This window comes from Corapipo altera, unplaced genomic scaffold, assembly GCF_003945725.1.
Source record: "Corapipo altera isolate COAL_440 unplaced genomic scaffold, ASM394572v1 75, whole genome shotgun sequence".
Classification (NCBI taxonomy): domain Eukaryota; kingdom Metazoa; phylum Chordata; class Aves; order Passeriformes; family Pipridae; genus Corapipo; species Corapipo altera.
Genome location: NW_020884887.1, coordinates 1,063,051 through 1,090,683, shown reverse-complemented (window position 1 = coordinate 1,090,683; position 27,633 = coordinate 1,063,051). Strand labels below are relative to the sequence as shown.

General features: G+C 39.4%; 2 protein-coding genes across 3 annotated transcripts in view; one reads left to right on the top strand and one right to left on the bottom strand.

Moving 5' to 3' along the window:
• INSYN2B (inhibitory synaptic factor family member 2B) overlaps positions 1-14,854 on the bottom strand; it is a 30,154-nt gene extending 15,300 nt beyond the window's left edge. Inside the window, exons 1-2 of one of the 2 annotated variants that reach the window (XM_027643544.1) lie at positions 14,772-14,843; positions 14,573-14,650 (exon numbers count right to left, since the gene is read on the bottom strand). The gene's annotated coding sequence lies outside the window, so the exon portion shown is untranslated. Of the gene's footprint in view, positions 1-14,572 lie in introns of both variants that reach the window. The other variant, XM_027643545.1, reaches the window with a different exon arrangement.
• The window catches only part of DOCK2 (dedicator of cytokinesis 2), a 165,379-nt gene that overhangs the window by 88,250 nt on the left and 49,496 nt on the right, over positions 1-27,633 (top strand). Inside the window, exons 28-29 of the mRNA XM_027643547.1 lie at positions 15,871-15,969; positions 17,058-17,152. Of these exons, the coding sequence (XP_027499348.1) occupies positions 15,871-15,969; positions 17,058-17,152 (194 nt within the window). The remainder of the gene's footprint in view (positions 1-15,870; positions 15,970-17,057; positions 17,153-27,633) is intronic.

Below are 27,633 nucleotides of genomic sequence, written 5' to 3'. Positions count from 1 at the left end.
CAAGATTTAGGAGCAAAATTGAGTGTGGTTTGCCTCTAATTTGACTGAGATGATGCAATGCCATTCTGGAGGAAGTACTGAAGGTGCACTGAAAGATAAAGCCATGATGATCTTACTTCCCAATACAACTTTCAGAACCATGATACTCAAAATTCATTTATTCTACTCTAATAAAAAATAAAAGTTCTTTTCCTTTGAAAAGATGATACATTCCATTGGCTGTTCCAGGAAGAAAGGCTTCATGGATTAGGAAACATTGTTATCTCAGTATTTCTTCTGGAGCAGGCATTGGAAATTGTTCATGCAAGGTTTAGTGTCAGGAGGCAAGATACAACTCTTTATTCACTTAAGAGGAAAGTATTTCAGTCACACATTTATATATAGTGCACAAGCTGCATTTTTTTTTGGTGTTAGTTTGCAAAGACAAGTGTACTTAAAACTGAGAAATTTCTCTTGAAGAACTGCTTGAATGCCTCCAGAGAGATGGAAGTTATCCAACGTGACAGGTTGGGGAGCTGGAAAGTGTCCAAAGAGCTGGTTCATATCACAAAATTTCAGTGCTCTTTCTTAGCAGTTTGAAAAAATACTGCTAAGTACTTGATGTTTGTGCCACAGTATGCACACGTCTTACACCTTGGCTTACTCTGGGTTTATATTTAGGCTTTATAAAATGCTAAAAGATACATATGTGATGCAGTTCTAGAGGTAGCCTGTGCCTAGGCAGGTTTACACATCTGTGGGGGTATGACAGAGGACTCAGCTGTTTGGTTACAGGTGGATTAGTTCATAAAATTGACCTTTTGAACTTCCTCTTGGGTTTTCAGTTATAACTGAATATTTTTCCTGAGCAGCAAACTTCAAAGCTACATTTGCGTGGTTCCTGGGTGACAGGCTGCCACTGCCCACCCCCTTTCTCCTGATGAGACACTGCTATAGGAAAAAACACTTAAAACCAGAACAAAACACTAACTGAAGACTGTGATTCCTACACTTGAGTTGTTTTCATCATTACAATATTCATTTACTCCTAAAACCTGACTTTTCATTGTACTTGCTGAGGCCCTTAACTTTTTTCTGCTTTGTTTTCCTTTTTTTTCTAACCAATTTATCACTTCAGAGCAAGAACGACACAGCAAAGCTGAGTCCCAGGGTGTTGAGCAGTGTGCTGTGCTGCAGCTGTGTGCGCTGCCCTGCAAGCACTGGGTTTGCAGTTACCACTCTCTATATCTTCTTTTTTTTTCCTTTTTTTTGCCACTTCAGTACGTGGGAGTATTCAGTAAATGTAAGGAGTCAACTGTTACTCTCACTTGTATCACAAGGCTGGATATATTGGGAGACAGTGAGAGAGGAAACCATGCCAGGATCTTGCTGAAATCCCTTCTCCCGTGGCTTCTGTTTCCTACGGAAATACTGAACCCTGTGTGGAAGGATTGGGCCAGATCTCATCACGGTAACAGGGCTGGAATTTCAAATTTCCATCTTGAGGCTTTTTTTACCCGTATTCCTTCAGGCCAGTATTTCATCCTCCTGAGCTGTGCTCTGTGTGCTCAGCTGAACGTCCCTCGCTGTCCCTCTTCCCAAACACCAGTTTTGAAAAACATTTTCGGTGTGGGGGAATTGAGTTACTGCAGCTCAGACCGGGTTACCCCAAACTGGCTGACAGTGAGTGCTGGAGAGACTGGAATTATGTTTATTGGCTTTGGCAGGGCGGATCCAGAGAGTGACACTTCCCACCAGCTCCCAACTTCTGGTGGGAGCAGCTGCAGGTGGAGGGAGGGAGGAGGCTGGGATATAACGAGCTGGGCACTCTGAGGAAATCTGTTCTCAGTTGTGACCAGGGCTGCTTTGCAGCATCACAGGGAGCTTTTCCTCACTCAGGCTTTGGGATTTTGCAGTGTAGTCTGCTAAGTCACTAATGCATTGGCATGTCTGCTCTTGGAATGTTTGCAAAATGAAGCAGTGGTACACTTGGCAATAAGGTTGGTAGTGCAGGTTTTGTGTGAGTTCTGTGTTATTTTATCCTCAGCCTGTCAGGAGACAGAATTATCCATTCTGGAGAGGGACTGGTGAGAAGTGGAGGGGGAGAGAATTCTCTGCTTATTAAAACTTCCTGCTATAAGTAATTTCATATCAAAATATACCAGCTTGGTGATGCTGGAGAGTTCATCGACAGGTATTTTGGGGGATTATAATTAAATAGATGAGAATTACACGATCAGGAAGTCTTTTGGTGTGTTTGTTCCCTTCCTTTGACTTTGCAGTTGAAAATTTTAGTTCTATTTCATATTGTCCATAGTGAAGGAATTAAGGAAGCTGAAAGTTCAGATTTATAAAACTTACAAGTATTTGGTAAAAACACAACCCTCAGTATCATGATTGTCTATTTAACATTGCTTCATGTTGCAAATAAATAGTGGGAAGGGACAACACAGGTGTATTTAGCTGTGCTTGTGTCTGCAGTACTTTAAATCCATGAGAACAGCTGCAGGTTTAGTCTCTTTTATGAGCATTATGAAAGTCATTTTTTTCAGTCATGTTTTCAGTCTGGCTCACCAACTTATCCATAATTCTCTGTGACTTTATTCTGTCATTTTATACACCACTTCTGTCCTGTATATTTTAATGCTCTGCAGTTTAATGCTGTTTGTGAGGTGCACAGATTATTATCATGCAGAGCAGGTGCCTTTAAAAATGAATTGCAGCATCATTACTGACTGCCTACTACCTTTTCTAAAGGGGGAGAAGAATTGCTTTTGAAAAGCTTTGCTGTTTGTGAGGAGTGGATGTGGAAGGAGCCCACTTCAGTTAATTATTTATAGCCTGAAAAATAATGTAGCCTTACAATTGCTCTCCAAACTTTGCCCCACTCCCCACGCTGGGAGCCCCAGGCATCAAAAGAAAGCTCCTCTGCAGCTCATGCTTTGACAGAGATACCCTGTCTAAGTTACAGCATTATTACTGTGTGTAGCATTATTAGATTATTAATATATTTATGGCTAGATACTGGTTTTTTCTTCAGAGCAATAGAATGAAAAATCAGTCAGATCTTGCCCCACTGGGGTAAGACAAACCACTGGCTAATTTGTTCTTCACACTTTCTAAGTTATAAAATTATTATCATATGTAGCATTATTTTACATTATTAATATTTTTATCCTTTTTTTTTTTATGGTTACTGCTGGCTTGGGACAAGTTAGGAAAGTTAAAATTGTCTCAGTACTGACAGGCACTGAGGAATGTAGGAATAGAGAGTGTTCAAAAAATGCCAAACTTCTTTCTTGGTATTTAGAAAGAAAATACGTGTTTCTTCTTTATCCAGACCTTGTCTATTTTTTCATGAAGTAAGTTGGGAGGAGTCTGAGTTACACAGGGACTGAACTCTTGTCTGAAACCCAAATGCCCCTGATGTCTGAAGGGTTCAGGGTGACGTGGTAAAAACCCCAAAACAAGAAGGGTGACTTTACAGTTGTTCTGTCGGCCTTGTAACTAATTGCTTTGGTATATTCAGCTCTTAATCTTGATAATATTCCCTATTTCTTAATATAAAAGAAATATTAATGTGAATAATTTCTTGAATACATAAATTCTTAGTGTAAGGAAGTGGAGACTCAGCAGTTAGAGGTTATTATTGGAGATGTCACAACACTCCCAAGTTAAGGACTGGGATTCAGTGGCTGAGGGTCTTTGGCAATCACTGCACATGGAAACAGAGGATGGAATTCTGTGCAACTCCACCTTAGGGGATAAAATAGTGCATGTGGTGAGATAATAAATTTAATATCATATTTAAAAGCAATTCATTACAATGGCAGAAAAAGTGAGATGATGATACTCTGTGTTGAGAATGAGGAATCATCTCGTAGCATATTAAAGTATCATATAAATAAACATATCTCCTGCTGGGTGCATTTAGAATCAGATGGATCTTGTACCCAGCCTGTCCTGAAGTGTGTCCAAAAAGCAAAGGTTTAAAAAACCATAAATCACAGGGGTGTAAACATTTCCCTGTCCTCCTGGGAAAGGTGATGCTTAACCTGGTTGAGTTTCTGAGATGACCCCACAGAGGGTGGGAGGCGACCCTTTAATGATCTTTAATGATGGAGTCACCAGAGGCAAGATGAACATCTGTGGGCACACCAAGGGCTCTGAACCTTGCTGAACAAATGAACAACACAAACACATGTCCCAGTGATGTCAAGGGCAAAACAAAAGCCTGCTTGTTCCTTGGCCTTTTCTCGTATTTCTCAATGCCTGCATCTCATACCTGATTTTGTATCTCGTACCTGATTTTATGTCTCGTATAAATTCAAATTTTATTTTTAGCTTACCAAATTATGTTTAGAGAGTCAGAGAAGTTAGTAATTGGTAGATGTGTCTGATAAATCTACAGTGTCCTGAGCTGTGTGGCACTTGCTCGTCACTCAGAGTTGGGGTATTTGTTATTCAGTCTTTACTCAGTTTGGCAGTTTGGAGAAGTTCAGCAGTTATATATGGGAACTGCAATAAGCCTGACTGAAAAACTGCATGGAAATAAGTATCTTGAAGATAATTTGGTGTTCTGAAATTGTTTTTCCACAAGGAGACAGGAAGATAAAACATATGCAGCATTCTCTACAAATTAATAGAAACTTTAGTTCCTCATACATTGTGAAATATGTGAAATCCTCAGAAAGTAATATGTAAGTTCATCACAAAAGCAGATACATATTCCCTTAAAATCATTTTCCCTGTGCTTTCTGATCCTCTTCTAAGCACAATAATGCAGAATGGCCTGAGTAATTAAGCCTTTTATGTGATTTTTATCATCTCTAGCGAGTTGGAGAAAAGAAGAGCAATCTCTAAAGTAGTTGCATAATTTGAATATGGCCTGCCCTGCTCCAGTGTCTCAGGAACAAAGATGACCTTTCTTCTTTTTTGTATCCCTGGAATGTTCTCCTGGGGCCTGTTAGTGTAATATCAGCAATTTTATAGAAGTTCCTTCCCTCCTTCATTATGCCATATGAGCAGTGTGTTGCCCTAGTGGTTCTGCAATGAGGTTATTTTCAGAAGATTGCACTCTTTTTTATTTTAAAGAATAATTTCATTGTAAAAGGTCTCCTTGGGAGTAGCTTCAGGTTTAATTTGGGTAAGCAGCAGTGTGGTTTAAGGAAAAAACTGAAACGTAGTCTTGCGTCATTTAGAAGGCAGATAAAACATGAAGCAGGAAGGTGTGGTTGGTGTCTCATTCCAGACACAACTGGAAGTGTATTTCCCCAATGTTTTCCAGACAAAGTTAAACAAGAAAACAAATGAGTACCTTGCCACAAAGCTGAGCAAGCCAGGTAACCAAGCATCTGCTAGAGAAGCTTGGGTGAGGATTATCAGTGTGTTAACAAAATAAAATTAGGTGTGTTTTTGGTTTTTCTTTGTTTTCTTTGTTTTTGGTTTTTTGTCCAGTCAAATTTTAAAAAAACCAAATTTTAAAATATTGGTAGAACCCACAGAAATGTTGCTGGGTGTAATCTGTCAAGATTGCTTTGTTATTCCCCTAAATTCACAGAAAGTCTCATGAGGCAGGAATATAAGGCTGCCTGACTGGTAGCCTGAGGGTGTGTGTATCCTTGTGTAACAGGAGTTGACCCAGTTCAGTGGGAACATCATTTCCCTTTTTTTAAAAAAAAAAATAAATTTCAGACATTGATAGAGACGTTTGTGTTCCTGGTATTACCTGTTTTGGGAACAGCTTCCAGAAAACCACAGTGATTTCTGTTGCAATAATTAAGATTTCTGCTAGCAGACTAACAAGGCTTTTTTCATGCACTTTGCATGTCCCCAGGACGTCCCCACATTGTTTCCTCCTTTAGCCTGAAATGCTGATGTGCCCAGACCTTTGCCAGGGGATCACTCCTGGTGAAGGACTGGAGCCAGCAGAGGAGAAATGCATTTCAGCTGGAGTTATATTTGGGTTTTCTCAGCTGCTGGCAGTGCCCAGGGTAACCCACTCTGTCCATACCCTGTACAGTTATTTTCTTCAGTTGCTTTGCCACCAAAAAGCCTCCTCCCTACACACTGCTTTGAAATCCTGAAGAGTGTCTTCTGGAACATAACAGAGTGCAAGTTCTTTTCTTTTTCTCTCCTCCAAAATTCTGGTGAGCACATTCTTGGTTTCCTGTTTTCATGCCTGAATGCTCTGTTCTTCCAGAGCATCTGTGCCTTGAGCTCTGCAACCTGCTAAGGCCGACCTAATGTCCTGGAACCCTGGAATTGCAGCACTGTCATTTAGATTTTATGATAATCTGGAAGGGATAAGGAACTACTGTTGCTGTATTTCAATTTTCCTCCTTCTCTCTTGCCTTCTTCATTTGGCATCAACATATGTGCAGTGTTATTTCTTCTCTTGTTTGACTGTAAACTTTTTTGACTTTTTTTAATAAGGGATTCAGAACCATTTGCAAAAAATTACTTAAATATTTTAATGTTTGTTATATTTAACAAGCTTTGAGGTCAAGATGTTGTACCAAAGAGAGATTAAATAAAAGACACTGTTAACTTATGTGACTACAGTGCCATTTTAAAAAACAAGATAAATGGCCTTGGTATAGTAGTAAATGCTCTTTTTGCAACATCTTTTTTAAATATAAGAAATTCTGTGGGAAAGACATCTTTATTTTAGGGAAGATATTTAAGAAAAAATAGTCTACATTATTGGATTCCTGGCATTATGCCCTGCAGTCCAGAAAGTCCTGGTTTAAGATAAAAAAAAATCTTTGTAGCATCCTTTAAAATAAAAACTGAGCAGGACTAGTTCCTCTTTTTTTTCTTCTTAATAAACATGCCTTGAAAACTGATAATGATCCAAATGGGAAATTTGATTCTAGTCCCTCCAGCTTTCCAGACTCTTGCCTTAATATTGTAATGTTGCAGCCAATAGTTTGGAGAGTCTTTGACCAGGAACCACAAAAATAAATCATGAGATCCAGGTTTAGGAAGCTGAAATGTAACATTCAGCTTAATGGGTTTGTGCTGACTTATATGGGAAAAGAATTTGTTTATTATGTCACAAGATATAATTAAAAATATATATTAAAATATATTAAAAATTCTTTTGAATATGTGATGATAACAGCATCTACCAAATGCTTGTTCAGTCCTTCAGTTCCACAGAATTAAAAAGGCAAAAAATTACTTTTTTTATAAACAGGTATCACTTCAGAGGAGGGGTATAATAAAGATGATTCTACCAACCATGATTTAATAGGCTTTTATGAAGGGCTTCAGTAGCACAGCTTTGAAATTGCTATTAAATCCAATACTATTAATATGGAAAATATAGTTGAGGTGTAGGTCGTGATAGTTTTAATCATAACCTACATGTGTTGTTACATATATACTGATACTCCCACACATTCTGTATTGCAGTGACTAATCATAAAAATAAGAGGCTTATAAGTTTAGGAAATGCATACAGTAAATATCAGAGACATAAATTATATTTTCTGTATATGCCCTTTCTCTGGCCCTCTGACTCATAAGTCTGCTCATATATGGGTGTGATCCTGATTTTGTCTGTTTTCTGCTAGGAAAGCACTTCACTAACATGTGTTTACACTCATTATTTTGTTTGCTCTGTTCAGGAGAAGGTGTTAGCACCCTGGTTTGTTAGCAAGGCAATCTGTTTGGATCAAATCCTAGTTTAGTGATTAGGAAAAATAAATCTCTGCAAGTAGCCCTGAATATTTTGGCAGTAAAACAACACAAAGAAGTGTCTTTTTGGCATATAGTTGTCATCCTCTGAAGGAGTTCAGATGGTCAGATGACATGGCACTGCCTCATATTTTCGTGACTGTGCTTGCAAAATTGCTGGAAACTGTTTGAAACCCAGTTTGTGTTTGGGAAGATCTGTTGGGATGATAACTAATTATTCTGAGGAGGATTTATGTTTGGGGTTTTCCTAGGGAAAGTGAGTTGAATTTTGGAATAAGGACATCCTTTGCTCTCAGAAGGGTTTAATGCCAGGGTAGCAAAGGTGTCACCTGTGAGACATGGGATGGGTTTTGAGAACAACCAGGAACAGGAGTCCTGGTTTTTCTGTCCTTTTGCAGTTTTTAGGGTTTGGAGGCTCCTGGATTGCAATCATGGAGCAACCAAGGGGCAGTCACACTCCTGATGGAACACGGGTCAGGGCCCCCTGGAATTCCATGTGCCTTTCTCTTCACTGGCAAAACTGCTGTCCCAGCTCCAGGGAGCTGCCCCAGAGTCCAGTTTAGCAGCTCCCCAAGTAGGTACAACTTTAAAACTGTTGAGCACGTACAAATGAAGCCAGTTCCCCAAACACTGCAGTCAAAAGCAGTAATTTATTTAAAAATTAATTCCAAGTATTTGGTAAGTGTAGCATTTGCATTAAGAAAAACAAGGTCCTGTTCAAATTCTCACAGTTTTCTTTATTAACTTGAGCTGTGACTGTTACTTATTTTCTCTTCTGTGCTTCTACCAGAGTGTTTTGTGTGTATATATGGTGATATATGAATCCTTAACTGTGTATTTAGGAGGTTGTTCATCTCCTCCACTAATGACCTTACTTTTCACAGGCTTTTGACTGGTTTCTCTATTTCTCATTTAAAAGAAAAAAAAAGAAAGAAAGAAAAACCAAGCTCTAAAATAATCCCTGATTTAGGTACTCAAAGAAATGTCACCTCCCATCTTCATTCTATTTTCTTGTAAGCACAGACTAAATCCAGCTCTCATTGGGCTGGTGCACAGAGTTATCAAAGGAGCATTTTTTCTGCCAGAGCCCAGGACAATGTGTCAGTATGACAGAATCTCCCTAAAAGACTTCAGCATGTGCACAAATTACTGGTGCAGACAATGATATTTGGGAAGTTTCTCTCTGTGTTATTATAGTTTCAAGATTATTTGTTTCTGTTACATTAAAAATGAGACTGAATCAGCTGGGACATCTTACTTAAGTGGCTCCTTAAAGAAATCCACGCCTAAGGAGGATCTACATTTGGTAGTGGTTTGTGGAATATCCACCAGCAGGACATTCTGTAATTATTGGATTTTTATCCCTTCATGTTCATACATGTGTTTCCTCAGAGTATTCTTTCACTGAGTATTCCCTATGCTTTCCACTGAACAACTTACCCAAGATTCAATATGAAAAACTCACTATTTTAGAAGAATTTTTTTTGCTATGTTTTTTTAGCCCTTTACCCCACTAGCCAGACTCCAAGGTTTTTATCAAGCTTAAGAGTGGAGCCCACTGTTACACAGGAACTAAAAGCCCAATATAAACCCCAATTGGATGTAATTTAAATACGAAAAATAATTCAGATACAAAATAAAGCTGTTCTGACAGTCTCTACTTGCTGTTAATCAGTCCTAAACAAACACAGTGGGCAGATTTGTTAGTGTAATGGATGTGAGTTGTTTGAAAATGATTTTTATTTTCTTTGTAAGATCAATTTAAAAGTAAGAGGAATGCTATGACTTTCAGCAGTTTTAAGCAGAGCTATTGTGATAAAGCTTTTTTTTTAACCATTCACAAATATATTGTATCAGTCTCATCTCTGATCACGTAGTTGAAATTCAATTTAATTTTTCTGTCTTCAGTGAGTGCAGCTGAAAAAAGAGCAAAATCAAATAGAATGGCTCAGTTCTGGGAATACAGGAGGTGGCTCTGTTTAGTTTTAAGGAAGTGAATCATCACCCAAGACATTCATCTTCACAATACTTGTAAATTTAAAATATATGGCTTAGAAATAAAAGATGTTTACTGCACTTCCATGAGTTTAAATTGCCCAATTCTACACTTTTTGACCTGGTGCTGGTGCCCCTTGCAGCTGATGTGTTTTGCTCTGCAGTCTGGGTTATTTCCTGCTCTTAAATCTTGTCCCTCCAGGCAGGGAACTCCCTCCTCCCAGTCTCTGCATCCCTTCCTGCAAGTTCCCACGTTGGTTTCCAGTCCTTCTAAATGCAAGAGATTGGTCAATCTTTGCTACAGTAAATAAACCATGGATAGTACCTTTAATCTTATTATTTGCCTATATTTTGTGTGTGTAGTTCCATTGTTTCCATGGAATACTGACTGCATTATCTCCAGCACGGGAATGAGTGCACTGGGACACTTGGCAGGACAAGTCACTTGAGTGTCCCTCTCAAGTTAAGTGGCATCAGAGCAATGGAATAGCACTTTGAACAAGGAATTTTGGAAATAAGCAGCCTGACAGCACCACGATTCTTGGATTTCCCAGAGGATATCTCATGTACCAGGGCAGGAAGCTCCTCCTGGCCTGTGGGACCCTTCTGGAAAGTAGCTCAAGTAATTATGGGGAAGCAATTAGTGGATTGCAGAGGAGGAGGGAAGAAGCTACACAGATCCCTGAAGGCCAGGATGGAAGATTTCATCTGATCCAGCAGAGCTGAGCTCAGGAGTGTGACAGCAGTGGGTAAGAGAGGAGGTAAAACAGCTCATTTTTGGGTAACTGTGCTCAGGACGAGCCAGTTCAGCTTCCAAGCAATGCTTGCTCGTGCCAGGTGATTGCCTCCTGACCTCATTCTGAATAATGCTGTCCATCATTTATTGGTACCTGCAGCTTGAAGATGAACGTCAAGTTAATATTATGGGAGAGGTAGTAAATTACAGAACTGTGTCTGAACACAGACCTGAGCACAAGGTGAACCAATTACAGAGTGTTCATCCCAGCCAGAGACAGGAGTAGAAGTTCTGGAGTGGATTTATGGCACAAACCCAACGAAACAACAAAACCCAGCAGCAGCAAAAACAGTACAGAGAATGAAAAATATATTTTTTTTGGAATATGGCTGGGAAATGAGTGTGAAGTTAAAAATATACCAAAAATAGATGGTAAAGGATTTATTCTAAGAAAATCAAGGTTCTTTTATACCATACTCATAACCATTATTGTACTGCTTTTATCTACATGTGGAAAAGTCTTAAATGAAATAATATTGAAATTGTCTTGCTTGTCTAACTTGTAAGATGTCTTAAAATCCTACAGAGCAGCTGCTGTTTACTATCTTGTTGTGTTACCAAATTGTTCTGCATTATTCTACCTCGTAGGCTGCTGGTTTTAGAGTTGAACATCCTTTTAGCTAAATCATATGAATGTAAAGAAAATGGTAGAACCAGCTAAAACAGCCCAGCAGGTTTTCAGCCAGGAATCCAAAGCTGTCAGTGAGGTGTGGAATGAGCTCCTGTTCACTCAGCTGTGGAACACAAGGAGACTGAACCAATGAACTACGGGAGTGTATAAACGGAAAATTAAAAACTCAGACCTGCTAAGAGGAGCTGAATGTTATTTTAAATTAATCATTGGTGAGGTGTGTTCATTGGCAAGCTCCAAGTCTGGATGGATGAGGAGCTGTTTCCCACTTCACAAGTGAGGAACGCCCGAGGTTGTTGCACAGCAGCCTGTCCCAGTGTTTATGTATTTGTGCCTTTGCAGAAACAGTACATTTTAGGCCAGCTCAGGCATTGGCAGAGACATCTATTTCTGGAGAGGCACCAGAGCTACTACATTAGCAATTCCCTTCAAACTCTGCTTGTTTTTTCCTGTCAGACCTGCATTGTTTAGTGTTTGCATGATATGATCAAGATGTTTGTTTCAACCTCTGCATGTGCCACAGTCCTCCAGGTTTAATGGGGTTTTCTGAGCAACTGTGGCTTCAAGCTGCTGTGGTTCTTCGTGGCATCACTGAGCATCTGCCATGCTTTTTTTGCAATTGTGTTGCTCTTTAGCCCATGACACTAAACAGATGTGATGACTCAATCGTTCTGTGAAGACAGGATTTTTTGAGACCTTCCCAGTAATGTGTTTGTGGTCCAATATGAATATTGATGATTTTTAACATTAGATTGAAATAGTTGATTGCTTAGTTTTTCTTTAATTCCATTCAAGATTATATATTTATTACTTTTTGTCCAGAAAAATTTTTGAACTTGTTTCTGAACAAAAAAACTAAAGCAAAAAAGAAAAAACTGGCCCGTGGAAATTCTTGGTCATGCTTTTCATGTGTATTATTTTTACAATTTCTGCCACTAACATATGATGAATTTTGAAACTTCTGGCTTAACCTTAAAAGGAGTTCAGGATGAAATCCAGTCTATGCAGTATAATTGCTGCAAATACCTCAAAAACATTGGATTGTTTGGATAAGTTTCTTTACCCACTACAGAAAACTGTGCTTTAATTAATATAGACCATCATTAGTGAGTGTAGATTATGAGGTGCTATGCAAAGAGTCCTCTCACCTTACAGCAGTTGTGACAGCAAAATAAACATTTGAAAAAAATCCAATATTCTGCTCAAGAGGGAATATAAAAATAACTATATCATCTCAGCCTTCAAGTCTTTGGATTATTAGGAATTATTCATGATTTTATTTTGGTTGCTCTTTAATGCTGTACATGGGGTTCTGTATTCACACTCGGGCTCCTCATTGGTAAAGTGGGTAAATGTCACTTAAGTGCCCTCATGAAATAAAAAAACTTCCAGCACGAGGATTGCCCACCCTACAGCCACTGAAACACTTCTATTAGATTAGAATAAAAATGCAGCTTCATTCCACGTTATTCCTGTTGTTTTTCTCATGCTTTTGCCTCATCCTTGTCCTCTATTTGAAGTTACTACGGCAACCTGTCACCATGTGCCTTTGCAGAGTGTGCTTTAGTTGCTAGGTGTTGAAGTTTGGCATCTTACTCACATCCCCCTGATGTGCCTCAGCTGTTTCTTTTCCTGAAAATGTTGCACCCACAGCTGATCTGCGCTTTTACAGCCGTGGAAGAGATTCCACCTTCTTCCTGCTTGGCCTTAGGGAGCCCTGTTTGTGTTACAGGGTCAATCTGTGATTCCTTTTGCTGTACTTGGTATACACTCCACCAAAATAGAATTTCTTTTGCCTTACCCACCACTTTGCAGTGTTTGTACTAAAGGCAGCATTTTAGTTCATTTAAATATTATCTTTTTTTAAGAGGATAGAGAGTTTAAATGTCTCGTGACCTGTTTTCCCCTCTCACTTTCACTTGACTACCTATTTACTCCTGGCTGAAGTTCATACTGTGGATTTCCTTATTTCTTTACAGATTTTTGAAAGGCTGTCAGAGAACTATCTATTATTTAAAAAATAGAATTCAGCACTGTTTCTGTTATGGGTTCTTTTGTATTTAAATAGAAATGAATGTTTTCAACATATTTTATTAGATCTCTTCATAGCAGTGCTGACTTGCTTCTCTTTGCATTGCCTCAGCAGTCAAGTGCTTATTTTGATACATTTATTTTTTATACATTTGACCTGGTTCTAATCAACGTTTTCTGCTGTAATTCACAGGATAAATCCTAACAGGCCAAAGCACAGCTGAAATGACTTGTTAGGATTCCACCTGAACTTCACCTTCTCTGTTACACCATTCAATCCCTACGTCCAATGTTTGACTTCATAAGTTTTTAAATCATAAGCGTTAGTTTGTGGTGTGACTCTGAATTTCTTCTGCCTGTCCAGTGAACATGCAGCTGATCCAAGTGTGAGAGCTGGTTCTTGGGCTGAACTTACTGTATTTACCAGCAGTTCATGCTCTTTGCACATTCCACTAAGAGGCACTTAAACCACAGAGGAGAATTTCGGTGAACACCCAGAGATATTTGCAGATCTGATCACAGCTGTGAAGAACCCTCTCTTATCCTTAAGTTCTGCCAGTGAGAATGGCAATGCTGGGAGGGAGGGAGGAGGGGAGAGGGCACTTCAGAGATCCGAGGCTGCCTGTGAGAAGCGAATCTTTCTTGCTCGTGTTCGGGGATTAGGAGGGAGGGGCAAGATTTAACCTATAAAGATGCTGGCAGCTGATTTCTGATAGTTGAGATTGCTGGCGAGAAAAACGCCTCCAGATCAAACTGTATTTGTGTATTTTCCTGCTTTACAGTTATGTGGAAATGATGGAAGAAGTTTTCGTAGCAAATTATCTTTACTGTCACTTTTTTTTTGTGTATCATTCAGCCCCACTGAGGTGAATTTGACAGCTTGGGTGGGATCACAGCAATAGGTGGTCTCTGCTTATTTTCAAGGCGTGCTATAATCTGTTAATTTTTTAATCACCATACCCAGTCACTAAGAATAGGCATTCATGCTGTACCATAATCACACATATAGACACATTTTTCAAAGTTGGTTTTGACAAAGGAAATAACCTTCTTAAAGTCTGTATGCCTTTAAGCAACATATTACATTCATTCAGTGCTCGTGAAAAAATGCCACTTATTTCTAGCAGTGATTTTTTAACCTGAGTCTAGAAAGGCATTCAGTGGTGAATGCTTAACTACTAAAAATACAAGCTGCTTTTCATGGCAATTCTCTAACTTCTGTTGGTTATCTTTTTTTAAAAATCAAGGCACAAGAAGAAAACCCCCACACAATCTCAGCACTGAATCCCTTGCAATTCATTATTCCTCTCAGCAAAGCATTGAGCATCACAGAAAAGATTTCTCTGCTCCAGAACTGTAAAAGTGAACTACTACTGCGGGAAATCAGCATTTCTTTTTAGAAGAGCATCAGTACCCGAGAACACACGATTTCTTACCTGAAAAGCTTTTGGGCTACCTGCAGAAAATGTGTCTTCTTAGCCTTAAAAAAGTAGGCAAGGCTCTCACTGGCATTCCTGTTACTCCAAAAGAAGGTATATTAGGTCCTTTAGGTTGTAATTTTCACCGGTTGTATGCAAGAAGTGTGCTGGGTCTGCTCACGTAGGAATAAATAAATAAAAAACGGGCAGCACGAACCGAACAGCAGCTCATGGAGGGAAGAACAAGACCTCTAGTGGTCACAGCCTGGAGCTGAGGAAGGAACGATTCCCTCCTCTGGAGCGGGGAAAAAATGGTTGGGTGCGACAGAGCAGCCGAGACCTGGTAACGTGTCCCTGATGTAACAGAGAGATAAAGGGAATTAAAGTCAAACAGAGACTCTGAGCAGCACCAGGGGAAAATCAGATTCTGCTCAGAGGGGCTGCTGAGCCCCTGGGATTGGTTCTGACCCACTGTGGTGAAAAGATTCAAGGAAATCTAGAACGTTATTTTACACGCTCAACTTCGTTGTCTCGTTAAAACAAAGTCAAAGCGTTTAAATCAGGGTCACTTTTAAAACTTCAGCAAATTAAAAGGCATTGATAAGGAGGTTTCTTCACCGTCTGAAAGGAAAATTTCGAATCATTGCTGTTATTGTTGGGAGATAAATGTTTTTCAGGAAATTACATGAAAACACAGGATTACGAATCACGTTATGGATTTTAGCATTTTGACTTCAGGACTTGGAGAAAATAAAATATTTCCTTTTGAGGAAGTTTGAAAGAAGTTCTGAGTTATGGAGGTCATAGTATTCTATGGAAGTCTGACAGTTCTGTAATAGCTGCTTAAACACCTGCAGAATGTAAAAAATGGCATTTCTTGCCCTATTTCTTCCTGTCAATATCGTGTACTTTTGGAATGATTACAAAATTTTGATGCTAACATGTTTTCTTCCTATGACTTCCTAAGGGAAGACTCCTAGACAACTTCATGTGCTTTTTAGCAGTCTTAAGGTGATACTGAGTTGTACTTCATTATACATAAAGTTGTACTTTATTATATATAAAGTTATATTTTATTATATATGAAGTTTTCTTGTCACAATGTGTGTTTCCATGTGGCAGGGCAGCTTTTGAATGCTCTTTTTCAAGTTCTTAGCATATTTATTTCATTTGGTTTTGCAAAAGCTTGAATGTTACTTATTTTTGCACACGTAAATGGATTTATCAGTCATTTTGAGTACTGCAGCTTCAGAAAGAGCACAATCCCACACTGTAAGTGATCCACCTGTGTTGATTTGTGTCTGTTTTGCTTTCAGAATCATTTCGTGGCCTGCATGACAGCCATCCTAAACCAGATGAGTGACCAGCATTATTCAGTGTACATTGAAACTTTTCAGACAAGCTCAGAACTAGTGGTGAGTACTAATTTTAAGTATTTCATTTCCTGTGAAAAAGCAGTGGTATTTTTTTGAGCATCTTGTTTGATTCTTCCTAGTATGAATTCTGTTTCTGTACATTTTCTGTCTGTGTGTCATTTTGTTCCCTCCCTCTTCTAATGGTGACATTGGACAACTTTGTAAATGTTGGAAGGACACAAATGTCTCCTGTTGACACTGGCACCGAGGTGGTGATGTAATGATCAAGAATAAGTAATGGGATCCTTGTGTTAAACTGTTCTGTGGAGGGAAAAACCCAAACCAACAAAAGACTCCAACAAAATCAATCCTCAACTAGTTGAACCCTCCCTCCCACTTCACTCATTTCCACTTTTCATTTTCACTGTTGAGTCTACTCCTGCTCCAGATAATGTTGTAAGATAAATGCAGTAAATTCCCTATTCTTGCAGTGCATCCTTTTATGCCAGTTGTTTATGGCATAGTTTATTGATACTTGGGATACATTCTAGTTTGTGCCAGGGGTCACTATGTTCTGGAAGGTTTCCATGGTCTTATGTCTTTTTACACTCCTGACATAACTCTGAAGTAAGTCAGGGTATTGGCAAAGGTTTTGATTGCACCATTAGTCCAATCCTGGACAGTTTGTCCATGGAGGCACTACTTGCACTTGTCAAGAACTGACCACTTTCTCCTCTTTCTTGAAGTCAGAGTGGTGCCATAACTGGAATGCTAAATGTGGACTAAATGGACTAAATAAAAAAATCCGGTATTTTTCAAATCTATTTATTCTTTATGTCTAGTGAGACTGTTTTCTTAATTCATTTAAAAAAAAAATCAACAGTTTTACTCCAAACTTTTAGTTGTTTACTACAAATTCTTCTTCAATTCATCCCTGCTTTTATTTTCTTAAGATCCCAAGGTAATGGGGCTTTTAGCTTTCATTTGGAGACATTTCATTTCTGAGACTCCTGTTCTACAAGGACTGCAGTTCCAATCTTGGCCTTACTGATACCACCAGGAACTCTTTTATTGGCTTCACTGGGAGCAAAGTGGAGCAGAAACTGTGTGTTCCACAACCACAGACTGACAACATTTTGTCGTTCCAGGACTTCTTGATGGAAACATTCATAATGTTCAAAGATCTCATTGGGAAGAACGTTTACCCTTCGGACTGGATGGCCATGAGCATGGTGCAGAACAGGTAAAATGGGGATGGAGGAGCAGAGCTCACATTCCACGTGCTTTTGCAAAGTGAATTGCTTCGTGTCTTACAAAAAGCGTTGCAGTGCAGTTTAAGACTGTTCTGTCATTCCAGTTTGGGGGATGCCAAGAGGTTAATCTGAAATAGTGTGCTGATAATCCATTAGATAGCTTGTTGTCTGTGTTTAAGTGTTTTTTTTCTTTCTATGGAAAGAAAAAAAAAAGGTGTATTTAACAACTGGGAAGTGGAAGCACATAGTTGGTCTTAATGTTGACAGTCGACAGAAGCCAAGCTGTCAAAGGTCAGGTGAGTCTTACATGTACAAGTGCACAGGATGAGAATGTCCCCACTAATATGTCAGCAGATTCATTGGGATGCCAAAAATATCAAATATCTGAACCATTATGGGTTGCTAAAAGATCTGATGATAAAGACCAAATCTTTGGGTGTCACACACTATTTGCAGGAGGAGGTTGATGGTGTTTGCTGGAGCTCACATCCCTGAGGGAATGTATTGCTATACTAGGGATAATTTGGGGTTTCATCATGATTGATTGCTCCAAACTCAGGTATATTCCCTCTGCAGATGCAGATGGCACTGAAACAGGAGTTCTCTGCTCCATGAGAGCTTGCTGTTAATAAGCAATCTGTGAGAACTTTTATACTCTAGAATTCACTGAAGGATTATCTTGTGGACATAAAGTGTGCAGGTTGTACACCTTCACCCACAGCTATAATCTGGTTTGGTGGCATCATAAATGATTGTGGGATACTCAAGTTATTGTGTGATCCCTGTTCAGCCACAGGACTGCTCTTGTCTTGCTGTTCAGACTGCAAGTAGCACTACCAAAGTTTCATGTCATGTAGATTTTGCCACCACATGAGCTTATTTTCATTTTCATATCATACAATACTGGAGAGGAAAGAAAAGTGACCTTTATGCACCTCCATCATTGATAATGGTTTTGGACAGATGGCTTGGGACAGCTTTTCACAGATGGATTCCTTCAGAGTAGCTTTAAATATTGCTTGTTTGAAGAGGGAGGAAATGTTCTTCTTTGAGGTGTGAGTTCTCTTGCTGATTATGGGCATCAGTTAGAAATAAATGTTTTGGCAACAAGGGAAGGTGAGTAGATAAGGTACAGGATGGACTATGAGACAGTTTATCTCATAGTAATTGTTCCTGGACCTTCTGAGGTACTGACTTTATTCTTTTTATGTCTCTAGTCTGTAACAGTGCAAAGAAAAAGAGATTTGGGCTGAGAATGCAAAACAAACCACGTGGCTGCTCTAAGCAAAGTTAGTTCAGTCTCTTTATTTGGGAAAGTGGCAGGTGAGGAAAAGTTTCCTCAATATTTAAACACGTAGAAGTTTTTACAATCATCTGTGTGTGTAGGAGAAATGATATAAAAAATAGCCATGAGCATGGGACCAATTTCCCTTGTGAAATTTTATTTTTCTTTGCTGGATTTCCTCCTCTTCATACTTCATGGAAATCATGGCTAAAAATCTTATTACTGAAAGGAATCTGGACTGGGGGGGAATCACTTCATTTACATTTCTTAATTTATTTGGATGTTACCTTTACAGCTGAACTTCTTCTCAAAGAAACACTCTGAGTTAGATGCTGGATTAGATGATGAAGTGAATACAATTTTTTTTTCGGAGTAAGACTTCTGCTGACAGTTGCCTGCACTATCATTGTTTTAGTTTTGTAGAAATGGTGGTAACACTGGGTTTTCTGGAAGTCCCAGAGAGACTGGTCTAAGGATTAAGTCTCAAAGGTACATAGGTTTCAATTCACTTAGAAGTCCACACGTGCTGTTTGTTTGCAATGCCACAGGTCTGTAATTTTACTCTCCCAGTTTTATAATGTAGAAAAGGAGAGGACAGAGGATACTTAAGGAAGTTGATAATCTCCTGGGATGCCTCAGGTGCCCAAGCCTCGTTTCATCACTACACTGAAGCTCATGCAGAGGGATCACTGACCCCTCCTCAGATCTGCTGGTGGATGTGTGCGTTTATAAATTACAGGTGGATGTGTTCATTTATAAATTACAGGAGTTCCATCCCACTTATTCTTCTGTCCGAGCCAGTCTTTGGCCTGCAGGGTAAAATCTAACTCAGTGCACATTCTTATGTTGCTGCTGCTGAGATTTGCAATTATTTTTAATGTAGCAAGGATTACTCTGAAAAAGGATCAGTTTAGTCCTAAACCACGTGGCACATGGAAGCACATCAAACCTTTCATATGTAAAACTGCTTCTCTGGTCTAGAAAATGCTGTTGACATCTGCAGTAGCCACAAGTATAGGATTATTTTATTCTGTAGGGGTGGGAAGTGTCTGTCCATGTTCAAAGCCTTTGGGGCTTGAGGCTTCATTTGGTGGTTCCTTTATTGCCTCAGGTGCTGACAATAAAAATCCCTTTGTGGGACTGTAGATGTCCTAATGACTCTGAACTGTGTGGGACAGGTTGGTCCAGGCAGGTTTTGTTGCTCTAAGCCTCATGCCATGTAAAGAAAAAAAATCAACATTAAAAACTACATTATTTAGATCCTATTTAACAGCTCTTCTGTAAACACGTAAAATGACTTGGCACTGTTTATACTCCTTGATTATGTTGCTGTTCTCAAAAATGCATGAGGAAATGAGTTATTGATCTTGCTTTCATATCTTAATTTTATGTTATATCAACAACTGGGGGAGGAGGAGTTTTATCAGCCTTTATAGGAATTTTGGGTTGGTTTTTTTCTTTGTTCAGGTGTTTTTTGAGGGAACGAATGTTCTGTGAAATGAATTGAAGACTAATTTAGATTTCTAGATTTGTCTTGTTAACATTCTTTACTCCAAACCAGAGAAGTAGCAGAGAGAAAGTCACAAGGGATCCGATTTGGCTCTCTTATAGTAATACCGAGAGAAGAAAAGAAAATTAAAAAACCCTCAAGAAACCAAACACAGCACAGCTTTTGCATTCTTAATTCCCCTGTTGTGAGCAGGAGGCTCCATGCAGACCTTTTTACACTCTGGGGGAGGTGTTTTACATCGAGTCTCCACTCTCTGATTTTGCAAAAAGCTTCTTTAGGGCTGTGGGCACATCTCCTGAGTCACCTGGCCAGTGACAGGATGAGCTCTCCGGGCACTCAGCAAAGCCTGGGAGCCTCCCCTGCAGCATCTCCTTTGTTTTGGAGCTTGCAAGGACAGTGGGCACCGGGGGAGTTTTGCTTTAGGATTTACTGCAGCACAGAGATGTAAAATTCATACATTTGTGGAGAAGCAGAGGAAAGGGAAGAGCAAAACCAGCACTGCAGGTTTGGTCCTGTTTGTTGAGCAGGTCACTCTCATTACTGTCAAATGGAACTAAAGACAGTGCATGAATGACATAAGGGATATTTCAACTAAAATTTAGGTGTCTGGCATAGATAAGGGGCAAAGAGTGAGAGAATGACTTCTTACAGTGTCCAGAGGAAGGGAAAATGGACACATTCACGTCCAGGAGGAACTGAGGTGGGTGAGATGAAAGAAGCTTAATTGACTGAACTTACTTAGACGAGCTTTGCCTCTATCAGATAGAACTATTTCACTCTAATTACTTTAAATCACTATTCTAAATAACAGGCTGTTTGCTTTTAGAGCATGCTCTGATTCCCAAAGCCCATTTGGATGAGGCAGAGGCTGTGTGTACTAGTCCCACTGGGCAGACAGTGTTCAGTGTGCAACAGAGAATGAAAAAAAGGGAATAAAATACCTTTTTTTTCTCTTCCAATAACAGCAAGATGGAAAGAACATTTGTTTTGTGCCATGCTAGGTGGGGCAGAACACTTTGGGAAACAGCAATATCATCATTGAGGTCATGAGGAGATAGAGTTATTTTTGTGATCCTCCATGGTAGATTTAATTAACTTTTGTTCTAATTAAGGTTGCTTACTGCACACTTCTTACTAGTTGCTACTGCTTGTATATGCACTTTATTCCACTCATGACACTTAGATATTGGTTATTAACTTATTTAAAGCAGTAATTCCTAGGAACATGGCATTTGTGGGGAAATGCTTCGCTGGCTTAGGTAACACCATGTAGTCTGTTTGTCCTTCAGCTGTTTATAACAATTTTAATTTAGAGTTATATAATTCCTCCCAGGAAATTCACGTGTCTTATTGTCAACGTGAAGTGCTTGAGAAGTCAGATTTGCTGAGTAAAAGAAGGGTTAGTGGGGTGAGCAACTAAAGGGAAAGTATTCAAATCCCTTTCCTCGCTTTCTCTGGGATTTGAAAGGGAAATTGCTTACACAGAGTCAGAAGGTATTTGATCTTATCATAATTAGTACCTGATATCAGTTTGGTCTGTGTCCAGTCTCAAGTGGCCTTGGTAAGCACTTTGATTGTGTGTCCATTTGAGTTGGCTTTTTGAGCCTTGTCCACATTATATTTAGACACTTAAAAATGAAAGGAAACAGTGTTTCACCAGTTCATTTCAAGGTCGGTTCCTACTTACTGAAAAGCTCCTGTGAGATAACACTGTAGGGTATTTTCTAACATCAGGAGTTTGGCTTTTTCTAAAATATGTTTTCATTACCTGTGTATCTGAGTGTTCTCAGACATCTGTCAGAGTCAAGTCTTCCCCAGCGCTTTTTAAGTCTTAACTTGAAAGCTTTAGCACTGCGGGTGTTTGGCAAAAGAGTTGGAATTGTTGTCAATTTTCTTTCATTATATTTACTAAAAATAGCTTCTTACTTGCTGATTAAATGCTTTGTGACACCCTCAAAACCTGGTTCTCATGTTGGAGCATCATTAATAATTCAGCAAAACCACCACTGTGGTTTCTAAGCAGTGTCCCCTGCACCCCCAGGTACCTCAGCAGTTCTCACACTGGGGGTTCTCTTGGTATCCTGGGCCTGGCCAGGCAGCAAAGAGAGGCAAAATAAGTTCCTCTTAGCAAGGGACTGCAGGGGTTTCTGTTAAAGAAAAGGGCAGTAGGGATTGCAGGCCTGGGGTTTGGGTTGTTTTGGGTTTTTTTTCATAGCCCATCTGTGAATGACCCTGTGAAACGTGACTTCTGAAGCACGTGGTTTCCACACTGTGCATATTTCTGAACACAACCTTGAAGAGAAACATTTCCCTGGAAGAGTTAAATACCAAATTGGACATGTGTTGGAGCAACCTGGTCCAGTGGGAGGTGTCCCTGCCTATAGTACGGGGTGGAATGAGATGAGCTTTAAGGTCCCTCCCAACCCAAACCATTCTGTGATTCTATGATTTCAAGTTATAACAGAGAAAAACCTCAAAATAATTAAAGTATTAGAACTGCTTCTCACTGTTTATCTCTAGGTAGAAATGAAAAATTGTCATATTTCCAAAAAAGAAACCCCAACACAAGCCCCAAATGAGTAGTTTGGGTTAGTTTTATTCTTTTTGTTCAAAGATGTGTTAAAAAATTAAAATTCATTTATGTAACCAAGGTTGGGTGATGGTGTTACAGTTTATTCTGCACAAATAAGGCCGAATTTTGAAGGCTGATCTGCTGCATACAAGTAACTCTTTTCTTTGATCTCATTTTCCTCTGCAACTTTTGACTGACTTAAACATCCTTGACAGGAATGCAGTTGTTTTCATAAGGGCTTGAATTTTCAGGTGGGCAGAACACATTTACACACAGGCTTAGGGCATATTGCAGAACTCTGCAAATTTAATGTATGAAAAAATTATTTTAAATGGCAACTGTAAATGTCTAATGAAAACATTCCTTTATGCACACTTGCACAAAAGGGTATGTGAAGTATTTTAACAAATTCAAACAGTTTTTACTGTTTAGTCACTGCTTTAACTGTGTTTAGTAATAGGATGTAGTGAAAGTTTAGTAATAGGTTGTGTCCTTGAACAGTTTGGTTTTGCTATGAGACTAAAGATGTCCTTGCTGAAATTCAGTTTCCCTGTTAACATAAAGTCTCTTCCAGAGGGAAATTTACTTATTTATTGTTTTCCATGCTGGGGTATTTGGTATCTAGTGCCTCAGTGTTCTTAAATTTATATTATCTTTCCATTACATCGAGTTTACAGTTTCCTCAGTGCTCTCAGATTTCTATCTCCTTCCATTTAACTCCGGATTATTCGGTTTGCTCAGTGTTCTTAACTTTGTATCTCCTTTCCATTAAATCCAAATTACTGTTTCCTCAGTGCTCTCAAATTTGTATCTCCTTTCATTAAATTGAAGTTACTCTGTTTCCTCAGTGCTGTCAAATTGGTACCTCTTCTCCACCGCATCCAGGTTACTCTGTTTCCTCGTTGCCTTTCTCAGTCTCTGACAGTCAGTGCTTGCAACGGGGCAAACGCCAGAAGGTTGGTCCTGGAAAAACGGAACGAGGTAGATGAGGAGAAGAGGCAGTTGTTTCACTGTGGGCTGTAAATTTACTCCCTTGGAGAGTTGCACTTCCAGCTGTGTCTGGTGTGTGTGAGTGAGTCAATGCTTTGCTGTGAGCTCCAGGCCTGGCAGAGAGCAGCCCTTCATAGAATCACAGAATCAGCTGAGTTGGAAGGGACCTCCAAGATCATCAAGTCCAACCCTTGATCCAACCCCGCCATGGTTCCCAGACCATGGCACTGATGCCACATCCAGTCTCTCCTCAAAAACCTGCAGGGATGGAGAATCCACCACTTCCCTGGGCAGCCCATTGCAATGGCTGAGCACCCTCTCTGCAAAGAAATTCTTTCTAATCTCCAACCTAAACCTCCCCTGGCACAGCTGAAGACCGAGCCCTCTTGTCTTGCTGATGGTTGCCTGGGAAAAGAGACTGATCCCCCCCTGGCTCCCCCCTCCTGTCAGGGAGTTGTAGAGAGTGAGGAGGTCTCCCCTGAGCCTCCTCTTCTCCAGGCTGAACAGCCCCAGCTCCCTCAGCCTCTCTTCACAGCACTTGTGCTCCAGTCCCTTCCCCAGCCTTGTTGCTCTTCTCTGGACCTGCTCCAGCACCTCAATATCCTTCCACCTGCAGCTGCCTGACTCTGACTCTGCCCACAGAACTCTGCTTTTCCAGCCCGTGCATCTTTTTAGCACCAACCACCACAAGATGCTTATTCTGCACCAGCTCTGCGTGGTGCCCGTTGTTATCCATGTTGTGGAATTATCTGCTTCCCAAGAATCCAAACACTTTAATTATGCAGTGGCTGCAGCAGATAATCCTCCCAGCAAGAGAGGCAGTTGCACATCATGGTGGTGGTACACAGTGGATGCCTGTTAGGTTCTGACTGCAGTCATTTATTTAGGCTTTTATCTAAAATGCAGAGGGAAAGCATGCTGTGAGATATCCCATTCCCACTCCCACTGCAGAGTATCTCATTTTTTCTGCTAACAACTGCTGGGATGCTCCTGCTCCTTGACTACAAGGTTTCTGAGCTAAAAGAAAAGTCTCCAGTGGAGAGAGCAACTCAAGACAAAACAAAACCATCTTGGTAATCTGATGTTCTCAAAAAGTCAGTAAAAGAAACTGTTACTTTCCCAGCTACAACTTTGACCTTCATACAAAAGCCCTTCAGGTTCTTTGCTATGTGGCTGCTATAAAATACTTTTTCTATGCTTTCAAGCATTTTAATTTTAGTAAAACATATGGGTGTTAAGACAATGAGGAGTATTTTCCCTTCTGTACAACATATGTGCAAATTAGTAAAAGAAAAAGATGAAGAGTTACCCACACAAACTGTTCTATGTCACCACAGAAAAGACTGAAAATTCAGTATTCATCATTTTCATCAAATGTTATAAGTGCAATTGAGAATTTTTCTGTTTTCCCCCTTTCTGATTAACTTTGACCAGCCCATATGAGATTCTCAGGAAATCGAATATGTGCAATTTTCTCATATTTAATATTAACTTGAATGGTTATTTTTGTGTTTTTAAAGAGCAGCATCACAAAATAACCCTGCTGGTGGTGTATTATGCGTTTGCTGCATAATGATTTCTTTTAAAAGGCATAATCTGCTGATTCAATGCAACTTCTTCTGTACTGAGGCAGCTTGGGCTGGGAAGTGGTGAGCTCACATGAGCAGTGATTAGACAAGAGGCAGAGTCGTAGGTACCTGTAATTACAAATTATTTTCTTAGCTTCAGAAAAAGCCAGGCTTTCCTAAAAGTAAAGAAATCATGTATTCGAGAGAAAAAGTCTCACTCACTAAATATTTTCAACAGGAATATCTGAAAAATCAGGAGCACGTGGATTGTGTTGAACCATAAAGCAGATTTAGTGAAGGGGTTTCAAGCACAGAAAGCTTATGGAAGAGGGGAAAGGAAAAGCAAAGCCCAAATTGCACTTTACTTTTAAAGTTTTATGGTGAGATTATGAATAAAATACAGAGCAACTGAGGGAAGGAGGGGAGAAGAAAAAAAAAAGAAAGGAAAAATAAGAGGTTGGTTATCCACACTAATTTCATGTAATTCTCCAATTTTAATCCTTTGATTTGTGAATGGTCCCTAGAAATACCCATGAAAATACGTTTACCAAAGTATCACCCCTTCACCATTCTTAGATATAGAGAAATGAACACTAAATGATATGGAAATGATACACAAACATGATGTAAATGGTGAATTACTGCTAGCAGGTGAGAAACAAAAGTCAGTGGAAGAATGGAGAAGTAATTTCACAATATCAGTTCAAACCTCCTTCAGAAATGAAGCCGTGGGAGTTTATTAATGTGTGGCATCCTGATATAACCACGTTAAATCATTGCATTCATCTTTTAAGAACTTGGTTTCAGCTTTGTGTCTTATTCCCAGATTTGATGTGGCACTGAAGACACCATGTGATTTTAATTTTTTCTTTAATTCAGAATGTACCTACTATGCAAAAAATTGGCTGTGATGCATAAAAAACAAAGGAGACTGAAGTGAGAGGAACCTCACTACATAAGAAAAATTACTGAGAGTACCTTTCAGGCTCAGTTACTTAGAGCTCAAATGAGCTTTTTTATGTATATTTTCAAGCTATGAAGTCCCTTAAACCCCACAAAACATCACATTTTCAGGAGCTTGAGATAAACATGTATCTAACATGCAGTTCTGACAATGCATTTTGATTCCTAAATGAGCGCTAAAAAGTCTTTAAAGCATGGTTGAGGTAGATGCTGAAGGAAAAGCTACATGCAGGGAGACTTCCCTTGTGTGGCACAAAGACTTTGCACATTCCTGTCTTTCCCTAGGATTTCATTGGTGCTGCTGTCAAATTAACTCTGACACATTATAGAATGCAGCATTTTGGATGCTTGGCACAGTGCTCAAGGTAAATTTTCAAATCATGCTAATAGGGAAAATGAATTGTACATAAACAATTTATAATTGAGACAAGAGTAGAGGGAGAGCAGACATTTGGAAGCAGTTATTTCCTGACCATGTTAGATTACACTCTGGGTGTACACTGAAAAAGAATGTGGGAAAATGGCAATCACTTTATCATTGGAATTCAATATGGATGGTACAAAAAATTATTCTTCAGCTTGTAGTGAAACTGAGGTGACACAAGGGAGAAATATGATTAAATTATACCACTTTCTTTGCACCACTGGCCATATTTTTCCAGTTACCATGGAAGTGGTATTGCTTTCTAAGTGTTGCCATTATTGTGCTCTTAATAACTAAGTTTCATGTAGCCACAAGGTTTTTAAATATTGTTTCCATCTTGCATTGTCCTTCCTTTCTAAACCAATGATTGCTTGCCATGTGATTAGGAGATAATTTCTGCTGTTGCTTTGTAAAGATTTTATTGTTATCTTTTATCCTGCTTTCTGAGGCTTTCTCCTGCTGCTCTCTGTTGGTACTGAGATAGTACCTGTGAGTTTTTAATCTCTTCTGTCACACTGATTGATTGCTTGTCTGATCCCTCTTTTGTGTATTTTTCATCTTCCATCATTAGTTCAGAGTTGCTGATCAGGGTTTCAGTCCTGGACAATGATCAACATTGAGGATTGGGTCTGACCCACTTTTGAATCTTCTCTTTATATAATTTTCCTTCCTCTGGATTGGCACATGAGAAGGAAGAGAAAACGTGGCAGAAACCTACAAGAGAATAATTTGACTTCAGCTGCTTTTTCCTTGTGTTTGTTTTATGTTAAAATACCCATCAGGTATGTTCTGCACAGAGTTTTATGAGGACACTACTAATAAATCAACATAAATTACGTGGGAGTATTATTTTGGCTCTGCTATTCCTGCTCCAGATTTCCTAGAACTGGCATAGTGGCCAAACAATGTCTATCAGAACTCAGAGAAGACCTGCAAAAATAATAGTCAGTACATCTCCCAGGCTTTGAAAGAACTTCCATCATATTCCTCATCTGTTCAAGTAGAGGATTCCCTGATGAAAGTGCTGATTGATCAGCTCTGGGGATTGCAAAAAACCCCTGCCAAACTGAAGTTAATGTAACTCCTTCGTGGACCAAACTGTGTGAAGGAAAAGCACCTGGGATTTGTGGGAAGGAGTTCTGAATTGTAAAAACTGTCT